At 36.3% G+C, this 13,189-nt stretch overlaps 1 protein-coding gene across 2 annotated transcripts in view; it reads left to right on the top strand.

The window, feature by feature from the left end:
* The first annotated feature begins 2,021 nt into the window (after positions 1 to 2,021).
* cmtm4 (CKLF-like MARVEL transmembrane domain containing 4) overlaps positions 2,022 to 13,189 on the top strand; it is a 30,581-nt gene continuing 19,413 nt past the window's right edge. For both annotated transcript variants that reach the window (XM_046840100.1, XM_046840099.1), the window contains exons 1-3: positions 2,022 to 2,424; positions 3,148 to 3,392; positions 10,722 to 10,898. In XM_046840100.1, coding sequence (XP_046696056.1) covers positions 3,207 to 3,392; positions 10,722 to 10,898 — 363 coding nt within the window. In that variant the 5' untranslated portion in view covers positions 2,022 to 2,424; positions 3,148 to 3,206. The remainder of the gene's footprint in view (positions 2,425 to 3,147; positions 3,393 to 10,721; positions 10,899 to 13,189) is intronic.

Below are 13,189 nucleotides of genomic sequence, written 5' to 3'. Positions count from 1 at the left end.
AATAAGCTTTACAGGTACAAAACCTGTGTAAATGGTACATGATGAGTTTTAAATGCGTAATTAATAATAAAGAATAGTTTCCCATATTTTGTAGACATGAAAAGATTACTACTTGATAGTATTAAAAAATAACTGTTTAGCTGAAATGTGAGGTTTTTTTATTCTTACAGTCCTACAGGGGGCGACACTGAGCACACCGGCTCTACAGCTGTTTAACAGGACTGCTGAGATATGTCAACTTGGATAGATAGTGAAGGAATAAAACCTAATCTTTGTGGTACATGTTAATAAACTCATGTTCACTTTACTTAAACAAATTCAACACCTACACAAACATTTATTGGAAAGTTTTCTTGTGTATAATTGTACAGGATTAAAAAGTTTAATTACGTTTTCAATTACGTCATAATATTTTTGCATTATGGTTAGTAAAATAATACTGTATCTAGTAAAAATTAATATTGTACTATACTAATTTTCAATCTGCTTGTCGATTAATTATTTGTTACAATAAATTGAAATAAATATGAAAGAGTCCAATCTGGCAACACGACTCGGTGTTTACATTAGTAACAGTCCATCCGCCATTTTCTTACAACAAAGAGCGTCTCGGAGCTGCGATTATGATGCCTCCGACGAGCGACCAATCACATTAGGGAACTCTTTCTTATAAACAAACTAACTCATTATAAGCAGAAACAACGATCAAAACAATTGGCTCCAGTAAATCTTTCTGCCCAATCAGGTAGCGCAGGGGCTCCGACGTCTCCCGGGTCCACAAACTAGTCAAGTTACTTTGAGTTTGTCCTGCATTTAGTCCCTGTGAAATGAATAAACTTCTGGTTTCTGACTTTTCAGATGTTTTTTTATTTCTAAATAAAATTTCTAAATAAAAAACACATTGGTGTACACACAATTTGAAATACATTTAAATTGAATTTAATTATCTATCTATCTATCTATCTATCTATCTATCTATCTATCTATCTATCTATCTATCTATCTATATATATATATATACACACATATATATATATATATATATATATATATATATATATATATATATATATATTATAAACAGAAAAGGGTTTCAATTAATTAAGTCACACTTTCATAGAATCTTTGTAATAAACATCTGTAAAACATCTGCACAAAAAAGCAGAGCCTTTAGTCAGTTATAAAGTGTGTACTTTGTAATCCTTCTGTTTTACAGACATTCAAATGTAATTCAATTTCATTTGTATTGCACTTTTAACAATATGCATTGGGCCAATCAGCTTTTTTAGAGACAAATAGATTACAAATATAATTTGTAAATGTATAAATCAGCCCCTATAAGTTTATCCCTAATGAGCGAGCCAGTGGCCACAGTGGAAAGAAAATATAAGCTCCTTTAGATGGCATGAGGAAGAAACCTTGCGAGGAACCAGACTCAGAAGGAACCTAAATTTGTCTGGATGACACCAAATGTCCATTCATTATAGTTTATTTTATTGTTGAGGTCTTCTGTTCGGATGGACACAGAAATCTATTGCAGTAGACTGTTGATATTAATTGCCAGTGGTGGACAGTAACCATCCTCAGTAGTTTCCATCTGAAGAGAACCTCATCCACAGGTAGGACATCAATTAAATTAAAGAAATAATAAATGTAAAACATTAACATAGACTGGAAACAATATGATATAATTGTAACATACTATAACGGAAATAACATTGTTTATTAGGTTATCATAATTATACATAATATATATTACAATTATACTTTTATAATAATTATATTAATTATTGTTAGAGAGAAAAACTATATTTAAACAGACAAACTTTTTTTTAATAAAATGGGGCAAAGAGAATAAATAAAATGAATTATCAAATTAATGTTCCTATTCTTTTACTTAGCAATAGTAAATAATTAATTAATATATTTATAAAAGGTTAAACAAAGCAGCTTATATATCGATTAAATACTCGAACAGTTTATTTAAATCACGAGTAACCTGGCAACCCGCACCAGAGGAGGCAGGTTTTACACACACACACACACACACACACTCCGGCCTTGCGGTCTCCTTGCATTCTCTGGATCTCGGATTTACACTTGGCGTGTTTTTATTAATGGATTTTTGTATGTTTCTGGTTTGATGAAGAGTTTTTCCGAGACTTGGGCGCCTTTGCAGGACTGAAACCCAAAACACCAACTCCATCAACACCATCATCTCCATCATCATCACCTTAAACACCATGTCCACCATCTCCATCAGAATGAGAAGCTGCTCCATCAGCGCACTGTTGGTGTGAGTGATGCCGCAGACTGAGGAACTGAAACTCGGCTTCAGTCTGCACAGTTCTGGACAAATTCACAACCCAGGAGCTTTCGAGAAACTGAGAAGATCTACATACATCTGCAGCTTCATACCTTCAGGTAAAGTAGATATCTCGCTCATCTACGTCCGTAGGTTTGATCTTTAATCTCTAATCTGTGTGGGTCTCATTTACACTATTCCTTATCTCCATCACCACCTACTGTTTAATACTCTGCTGGATCTTCAGCTTCATTTCTCCATCACTCTCATCCACCTTTAATCTTAACTTATATATCACCAATTACATCTTACATTTTAATGTATTCCCAACAGATCTTCAACCTTCAACCTTCTCTTCATCTGTGTATTCATATTCACACATTTAATAACACAGAGAAACACAAACACATTGTATAACACAGACACATTTTCATTCACTTTTTGTAACACAGTTTGTAGCCCATTTTGTGACACAGACCGTATGACATACAGAAACTCTTAACAAACTCTGTAACAAATGTAACAGACATTTTGTAATAGCTTGTAACACAGAGCACCACTATAACACATTTTGTAACACGGGATAGTTTGTTATTCGTTTTGTAGCAGAGAGAAACACTTGAAAACATTTCAAAACAGAGAGACTTTGTGAGAGAGAGCTCACTTGGTAACACAGAGGCATTTTGTGATAAAACTACTTTACCACATTTTGTAACACAAACACTAAAGTTTAACGCTTATTTGGTAACACAGACATTATGTTGCACACGGAGACATTTTGTAACACACAGATACTGTGTAAACAATAAAACAAAGATGAACTCTTTTCCTCTGTCACTCAGCTCCGGAGTCAGCTTGTCTGAGCGGTGTTTATTGTTGAAAGCTCCACAGCCGGGTGAGGATGAGGAGCAGTGGAGAGGCAGAAGGTTTAGATGGCGAGGCCTCTAACACGGCAATGGTGTCAGGGGCGAGTAGTCCTTATCAGCCTACTACAGAGCCTGTTCTCTCCCGGAGTGTGTTCAGGAGCCTGAGCTGGAACACACACTACCTTACTTCACAGCTCGGCATCCTAAAGATCGTGGAAGCGGTGAGTCTCACAAATCAGAATAATTACACTGTAATCAACTTCTTATTATCTCCATTTTACTCATCGCTGATCCTCAAATGAGGTTAAAGGAGCAGTTCAGTAAAAAGTCACATCCGGCTGCTGCTACTGTAACACAAGCGCAGGCAGTTAGTGTGGGAAGTTTGTATTTGTTATTTTAAGATTATTGATTGAGGTTTTGAGGCTAATGATGATGTGGCTAACAAGTATTAATAGAAGTCTAATTCATGAACCACTGTCACTAGAATCATCAGCTGTATACTCCACTATGTAACTGAAAGATGGAGTGTCACTGATAACCAGAAACGTGTTTATTTCTAGGTATTACCTCACCTCATGTCCCCCTATCCTCCAAACCATTTAGAGATAGAACCTATATTTTAGACTATATTTTAGTCAATCTATTACTTAACCTATTTAAAATAATCTCACAGAGCATACATTTCTGAAAAATAATTCAAACTAAGTTGATAGAGAGGCTTTCATGTATTTACAGTAAAGATTTAAATCATTATCTGCATTAGTTCTACATGTTTATCTTTAGCTCTGACTTTTGTGTAATCACCTACAGCTTTCATCTAAATGTATTCTTCAATCTCCTCTCCATCTGTTTATTCATGATCACGCAGAGACATTTTGTAACACACTTTATAACACACATTTCTGTAACAGAGACACTTTACAACACACAGAAACACACTTTGTAACACACTGTAAAGTTATATAACAAAGAGAGATTTTGTAACACACTGAAAGAATTTGCTAATTTGCTTCAATAGTTTTTCCTCAAATTGCATTAATGCTGATTTACTCCTCTGATCAGATTTTAGGTTGGGTTTACATATCCGGAATGTATTTACAGCACCTTTTTCACATTTTGTTATAGAGCCTTATTTCAAAATGGATTAAATTCATTCTTTTCCTCAAAATTCTACAAACAATACCCCATAATGACAACATGAAAGACGCTTGTTTAAATTATTTGATAATTTCTTTTAAATTTTCACTTTGTTGAAGAAACTTTTTTCACCGATTAAAGCCACAAGTCTTTTGGAGAATGAGCGAAAGACAATTTAAGCAGCGATGCATCAGTGTGACACACACACACACACACACACACACCAGCTCTGTAAGTGTGCATACTCAGCTCTAAGGTTTACAGTGGAGACCTGCATCCCAACAGGAAATGCCATGAAACTGAGGAAATCATTAAACAAGGCACAGACACGGCAGAGACAGCGCAGAGACACAGCAGAATCAGGGCAGAAACATAAGGGAACCATTGCAGGGACGGCACAGAGACATGACAGATATGGTATAAACTGGGCAGGAAAACAGGAGAGACTGGGCAGAGACACCAAAACAGGTCAGAGACAGGATGGAGACAGGGCAGAGACAGGTCACAGACAGACAGGATTATTATCAGCAAATTAAGATGGTGTCAATTAAGAGCATGTCTGCATTAATATACACTGGAGATCAAAATTAGAGAACAATTTATAAACAATTGAACAATTCTGAAATAATGTCATCTTCACTGCTCAACAGTTGAATGAGTTTTTGTCCTGTCTATACCATGCTACCAGAACACCTTTTCCACAAAAACATTATTTTGCAGAAAACACACTGATCAAAATTAGAGAACAACAATGACTGTAGCATGGAAAAAGATTACAACAAAATGTTCTGAAGGTTACAACAGTCAGCAATTAGTAGGAAGTGTACAGGCCTCTGCTCTGAATGACTTCAGCACATCTGCGGCCACAGGACAGCACTAGTCTCTCACACTGCTCTGGTGTGATTTTGGTCCACTCTTCTTCCAGTCTCCTCCACAGTGCTGTGACTGTAGTGGGTTTCTTGGCCATAACTTTGTCACCAAGGATTTTCCAGAGGTTCTCTATTGGGTTGAGATCAGGACTCTGGGCAGGCCATGTCATTATTTCAATGTTTTCAGTTTCAAGGAACTGCTTTACCCGTTTTGCTGTGTGGCATGGAGCGTTGTCCTGCATGAACACTGCGGGCTGATTGGGTGATGAATGCAGGGAAGGAACCATATGTTGTTGAAGAAGGTTCTGATAAACATTTGCATTCACTCTGCCATGTATCTGTATAAGAGGCCCAACTCCTGCTGCAGAAAACATGCACCAAACCATGACACTTCCTCCTCCACTTTTCACTGACTTCTTTACACACTTTGGGTTCAGTCTTTCTCCAGTTTGTCGCTGAACATAATGTTTCCCATCAGACCCAAATAAATTAAACTTACTTTCATCACTGAAGTGAACTTTGGACCAGTTCTTCTCTGTCCACACAACATGCTTAGTCTAGCCTTTTGATCACAGATTTGGAACGACCAACTTGTCTTGCTTTGGCTGATAGGGTCATCCCTTTGGCCTTCATCTGGACAACATGCTGCCGGAGGCTTTCAGTCACTTTAGAACGGCCCACCATCTTGCAGAGTCAGTGAAACTGGAAGTTAGGCTGCCAGTTAAATAGGGGTTGACAGATAATCAAGGAAATTAGCACCAGGTACCAGATTAACACCAATAACTGGGAGGTATCTGAAAGTGTTCTCTAATTTTGATCAGTGTGTTTTCTGCAAAATAATTTTTGTTTTTTTAAATGCCTTAGTTATTTTGTGGAAAAGGTGTTCTGGTAGCATGGTATAGACAGGACAAAAAGTCCTTCAACTGTTGAGCAGTGAAGATGACATTATTTCAGAATTGTTCAATTGTTTATAAATTGAACAATTAAATTAAAATTAAATTATTAAAATAAATAATTATTTAAAAACAATTACAATTTTAATTAAAAAAATGTTTATTAAACTTTTATAGTTGTTTTGCTGGAAAGAAACTTGTAGTAGGAGGGAATGATTTGACGTGGGCTGCTTCTGGTCTTATCACACATTTATGAGATATTTACTTTACTGAAGGTCAGTAAAAGGACACAGTTTATGTTCAGGAAGAAAACTTCAAGGCCATGAAGTGTACATGCTGGATTCTTTCCTATTACCATTTCAGAACATAGACACAGTTAGAGATTTTATAACTCTTTATTTACTATTTTCATTTGTATTATTAAAAAAATATTAATGTTTATTTGACAAACTCTATGACAAGCTACATCTGAGGTCTGAATACTGATTTGAGAATTGCTTCATGATTAACTACAGCTATAACATTTCAGTTTTCCATTCAGACAGGTATGAAAGTGTCATGTTTCTTTGCTTATAGTAATGATTCATCAGGTTTGAGATTTTCACTTTCATTGTTGCAAGTTTAAATGTTTTTACATCTTGAGGTTATTGAGTAACTCACCCGAAGTCCTGACTGACCTTCACTTTCCAGAACCAGCACACTGACAGCCAGGCTGTGTATCGTGATGCATGTAAAGCCTTTTTTTTTTTTCTTTGACTTGATCTGTTATTAAAGCTTGATCAGCACTGATAGCCTAAAGGCAAGAGAGAGCTCTGATTGGCTGTTAAGATTATTTAATGCAGGAAAAAGCAGAGCAAAGTGACCCAAGCAGCTATTTTGTTAATAAGCAGCTATTCAGGCAAGATCAAGATTCCAGAAAATCAGTGCATCATTTTAGTTCAATTCAGTTTTATTTTTACAGAATATTTTACATTTGACATTGTCCCAAAGCAGCTTTACAGAGTTTTAAAAAAAGCTGATAATGTTGGAATGTATAAGTTTATTGCCTATAAGTTTGTTCCTTATAAGTTAATCAATTCAGTTATCAGTTGCTCCGCAATTATTAAGATTTACATTGGTGGCATTCAGCAATTCAGTGATAAATTGACACTTTCTGTAACATCATTAAATCATTGAATCTGTCTGTCATAAAATAGATTTACTCCCAATTAGTGCATCAATGAGTCTTAGTCAATGCTCACAATAGCTTACAATAGTTGTGGGAAAAACAATTCCATGCTTAGAAATATACACAAATTGGCAATATTACATAATACCAAATACATTATTCTAGAAGCTAGGGGGTTTCAGTTCAAAAGCTAGCAAGGGAAAGTTCAATATTATTTTAAGGACTCTAAAGTGTGTGTGTGTGTGTGTGTGTGTGTGTGTGTGTGTGTGTGTGTGTGTGTGTCTGTGGAGTGAGATGAGAATTCCAGATGCTTTTTTATATGTGTGAGAGATTCAGAAAAAAATACATTCTGTTGTGCTTTTCTAAGCTTTTCCAAGAAATGTGTGTGAGATAAATGACAGTAGGTGAAGCAGCTCAACAGAAATAAATCAGATTTCTTAAAAGTGATTTCAGATGCATCACAGACCCTTAATCTAACGTCTGAGTTAGCCTCAGATACTCAGTTCACTCTCTCATCACTTACACATTTTTCATCATCTTGGAAATACAATTTTTTTCAGGAGATTTTGCTGTGTGTGCGTGTCGTTTTTTTCTTGAGGTTTTAGGTTTGGTTCAGATGGAGCAAAATTTAGCCACAGTAATGTGTAGTTTGCTGAAAACCTTTACCATTTATTGTGTTTGTGTGTGTGTGTGTGTGTGTGTGTGTGCGTTTGTGTGCATATACGTCAAGAATGTCATGACATGCAAAAAGTGTTTTTTGATGAGTTGAACAAAATCAAAAAAAAGTGCTTTTTTTTCATAATTATAAAATATTTTTTTGTAAAGTGTAAACATTTATCATTACTTTAAAATTTTATAATTGTATTTTGACATTGTATTTACCAGGTCAAGTCAAGAAGCTATTATCATCATTTCTATCATACAGTGGGGCAAAAAAGTATTTGGTCAGCCACCAATTGTGCAAGTTCTCCCACTTAAAAAGATGAGAGAGGCCTGTAATTTTCATCATAGGTACACTTCAACTATGAGAGACAAAATAAGAAAAAAAATCCAGAAAATCACTTTGTCTGATTTTTAAAGAATTTATTTGCAGATTATGGTTTTTATACACTGTTGCTGGTAGTTTGGAACATTCCTCTATGCAGATCTCCTCTAGAGCAGTGATGTTTTGGGGCTGTCGCTGGGCAACACGGATTTTTAACTCCCTCCAAAGATTTTCTATGGGGTTAAGATCTGGAGACTGGCTAGGCCACTCTAGGACCTTGAAATGCTTCTTACAAAGCCACTCCTCCATTGCGGTGTGTTTGGGATCATTGTCATGCTGAAATACCCAGCCACGTTTCATCTTTAATGCCCTTGCTGATGGAAGGAGGTTTTCACTCAAAATCTATCATGGCCCCATTCATTCTTTTCTTTACACTGATCAGTTGTCCTGGTCCCTTGGCAGAAAAACAGCCCCAAAGCATGATGTTTCCACCCCCATGCTTCACAGTAGGTATGGTGTTCTTTGGATGCAACTCAGCATTCTTTCTCCTCCAAACACTACAAGTTGAGTTTTTAACAAAAAGTTCTATTTTGGTTTCATCTGACCATATGACATTCTCCCAATCCTCTTCTGGATCATCCAAATGCTTTCTAGCAAACTTCAGATGGGCCCGGACATGTACTGGCTTAAGCAGGGGGACACGTCTGGCACTGCAGGATTTGAGTCCCTGGCAGCATAGTGTGTTACTGATGGTAGCCTTTGTCACTTTGGTCCCAGCTCTCTGCAGGTCATTCACTAGGTCCCCCGTGTGGTTCTGGGATTTTTGCTCACCATTCTTGTGATCATTTTGACCACACGGGATGAGATCTTGCATGGAGCCCCAGATCGAGGGAGTTTATCAGTGGTCTTGTATGTCTTCCATTTTCTAATAATTGCTCCCACAGTTGATTTCTTCACACCAGGCTGGTTACCTATTGCAGATTCAGTCTTCCCAGCCTGGTGCAGGTCTCCAATTTTGTTTCTGGTGTCCTTTGACATCTCTTTGTTCTTGGCCATAGTGGAGATTGGAGTCTGACTGTTTGAGGTTGTGGACAGGTGTCTTTTATACTGATTACGAGTTCAAACAGGTTCCATTAATACAGGTAACAAGTGGAGGACAGAGGAGACTCATAAAAAAGAAGTTACAGGTCTGTGAGAGCCAAATACTTTTTCTCCACCATAATTTGCAAATAAATTCTTTAAAAATCAGACAATGTGATTCTCAGGATTTTTTTTATTTTATTTTGTCTCTCATAGTTGAAGTGTTACCCATGATGAAAATTACAGGCCTCTCCCATCTTTTTAAGCGGGAGAACTTAATACATTTTTTGCCCCACTGTATATAGCTGACTCATTACTCAGTGAAATGAGCCACCGTTCCTCCAGAACCCTGGTGCTGCATTAAACAACATGGAGCTACATCACACAACATAAAGCTACATAACAGAATACAGAGCTAAGGACTAAAGCAAGTGCCATAATGTTAACAGAAAATCACAGAAAGTCAGTGTTGACTTGAAAAATGGTAAGCACCTGTATGTTAAATGTTCAGGTAGAGCAGGATACTAAATTAGTAGAGAATAAACAAACCAAACTGGTATGTCCTGTTGTGGGTGTGTGTATGTGTGTGTGTGTGTGTGTGTGTGTGTGTGTGTGTGTGAGAGAGAGTGACAGAGAGAGAGAGAGAATTACATGACCATCCTGCATAACCTACAAAACTTCACTTCTAGTAAAATTAATACACATTAATACACAACAGTACTGACTAATGCACTACCACAATCTACACAAACCAGAAACACATTCATGCAGCACTAATGAACACAGGGGTGTTGGCTTCTTTTAAAATGCCTTCACATCTAGTAGTAGCTGTGATGACCTGGGTGTTAGAAGAGAAGTGTTCTTAAACTTTTTTTAATGGCACGTGATCTACCCATACTATCTTTGTAAGCTACCGTTTGATCGAGATCGACGTATTGGGTACCCCTGCTCTAATATAATCACATTATAACAATTCAGTTCAATTTATTTTTATTTGTATAGCGCTTTTAACAATGAACATTGTCTCAAAGCAGCTTTACACAGATAATGTGGTGATAAAAAATGTATATGTTCTTTGTAAGTGTAAGTTTGTCCCTGATGAGCGAGCAGGTGGCGACTGACACAATGAAATGCTGTGTTACAAAATACAGTTTTTTGTTATGATTACGATCTGCCACGTTTTATGTGATGGTGACCTGTTTCATGTCTTTGTGATTCAGAGAGAGTTGAACAAAATCAAGACACCCAAAATCATCTATGAAAACACGCACGCACACACACACACACACACACACACACACACACACACACACACACACACAGGTACATATCACAGGATTACAGTTAGTGACGTGTATTAATGTCAACTGAATATGTGTACTGTTCAGTGTTGTATAATGTGTGTGTTGTTTTGGCAGGTTCTATCTCTCATTGCGTTTATCTGCATTGAGACGGTGATGATGTGTTCTCCCTGCGCTGGAGTTTATCTATTTGAGTTTGTTAGCTGCAGCTCTTTTGTGGTGACGGGACTTTTACTCCTGCTCTTCATCCTTAATCTCCATAGCAACCTCACACAGATCAACTGGAGATTAGTGGTAAGTCAGCTGTATTTACAATGTAACATCATTACACACCCCATTATTCACCACACACATCATTAAACTATGTAAAACACCGTTACACTACATTATACACCATCACAAAACATTGCACATTATTACATGCCATTAAACACTATTAAACTGCATTACACATTCCATTAAACACCATTGCACACCTTTATACGCAATCACACATTATACACCATTACAAAAAAAAAAAGAAACATTATTTATATAATTTATTTGTATAGGAATTGTAACATTTGACATTGTAACAAAACAGTTTTATACACTCATCAGGCATAACATTATGACATAACATTATGACCGGTGAAGTGAATAACACTGATTATCTCTTCATCATGTCACCTGTCAGTGGGTGGGATATATCAGGCAGCAAGTGAACATTTTGTCCTCAAAGTTGATGTGTTAGAAGCAGGAAAAATAGGCAAGCGTAAAGATTTAAGAGAGTTTGACAAGAGCCAAAGTGTGACGTCTAGACAACTGGGTCAGTGCATCTCCAAAACTGCAGCTGTTTTCGAATGTTGACGCTCTGCAGAGGTCAGTATCTTTCAAAAGTGGTCCAAGGAACAAACATTGGTGAACTGGCAACAGGGTCATGGGCGGCTGAGACTCATTGATGCACGTGGGGAGTCAAAGCTGACTCATGTGGTCCGATCCAATAGACAAGCTCCTGTAGCTCAAATTGCTGAAGAAGATAATGCTGTCAATGCTTGACGGTTCAGGACTATTTTGGCAGCAAAAGAAGGAACAACAAAAGGCTAGGTAGGTGGTCATAATGTTGTGCCTGATCAGTGGCCATAAAGTTATGCCTTATCGGTGTAGAACAAATACATAAAAAAAAAAAATTAGTCTCCATCTATATTTTATACCAATTGAGCAAAGCAGTGGTGACTGTGGCAAGGAAAATCTTCTTGATATGATGATAGGAGAACCAGACACAAAATGTAACCCATTGTCATCTGGGTGACACTGAATATTCATTCATTATACAGCACGAATTCCAAAAAAGTTGTGAAAAGGAAATATGTACATAAGAACAGAATGCAGTGATTTTATTCACAATAGAACATAGAAAGTATGTCAAAAGTTTAAACTAAGAACATTTTAAGGAAAAATTGTTTTTTAATATTATTTTTAAACATAATATTTTACAAATATTAATAATATTAATAGCAATATATTTAAATTAGGGCTGCTGCTATCGATTATTTTAGTAATCAAGTGTTCTTACGAATATTTAATTGATCCATCGAGTAATCGGATAAGACGTACTTTTTCTTTATTAAAGAGCAATACTAAATAAGAGAGAGAAAATAAGACGGTCTCTTAAAATTAGTTTTTCTTTTTAGAAAACTAAACCCATTTAGTGCATTTAATAGTGATATTACATCAAAGTACAAAGTTCTTAAAGTGTGTTAAAGTTCCTCCGCGGTGGCTGCGTATAGTAGGTTATAGGAAACTATTTGTTTAATGAAACTTATAATTATTTTCACTTATGCATTTATTTATTAAACCTCACACAGTATCATGATGTGATATTCTTATCTCCAGAAAGCTGCTTGCAATTTTACACAATTTTTTCTCTGCTACTTGCTCTACACCCCACTGAGAAGGGCCTTTTTGACTGCACTGTATATAAATAAAAATATTAAAATCAATTTCAAATTACTTTAAAAATGGTAGTCGCACTGTACGGTGTTTTCTTTATGTTTTAGTTAGAAATTTCCAAACTTTTCAAACGTTCTGCAGTTTTCTTTGGTCTGAATTTCTTTGCTCCTCACCCCTTTGCTGTTTTCTCCCCGTTCCCCCATTTTTCATTCTGCAGTGTCTTCTGTGTTACCTGCCCAGATCGCTCCAGAGTTTAGTGGGTGGTGCATCAGTAATAACTGTCCGTGGGAAACACAGTGCATGTGTAGTTAAATGGGCTAAACAAAGCATTGAGGCAAATTATTTTTTTTATTTCAAACTAAATTTCAAATTAAATTTATTTCAAACAGCAATGTATTCAAATATTAATATTTGAATTTGATGGCTGCAACAAAAGTCAGTGAAAGCAATTGTTACCAGCACTACAGGTGGAGGAACTAAGTCCAGCAACTGGTCTCGTCAGTTATTAAATGTTGTTAAAAGGTGAGGGAAAGCTATACAGTGGTAAACATGGACCTTTCCTAGCTTTTATGAGACATTTGCTGCCATCATATATAAAATGATCTTATTTTTTTTCTTAAAATGGTACATTTGTTAAGTTTAAACATTTGATA

Source organism: Silurus meridionalis, chromosome 26, assembly GCF_014805685.1.
Source record: "Silurus meridionalis isolate SWU-2019-XX chromosome 26, ASM1480568v1, whole genome shotgun sequence".
NCBI lineage: Eukaryota > Metazoa > Chordata > Actinopteri > Siluriformes > Siluridae > Silurus > Silurus meridionalis.
The sequence above is the reverse complement of the archived record's forward strand: the minus strand, read 5'-3'. Positions and strand labels throughout refer to the sequence as shown.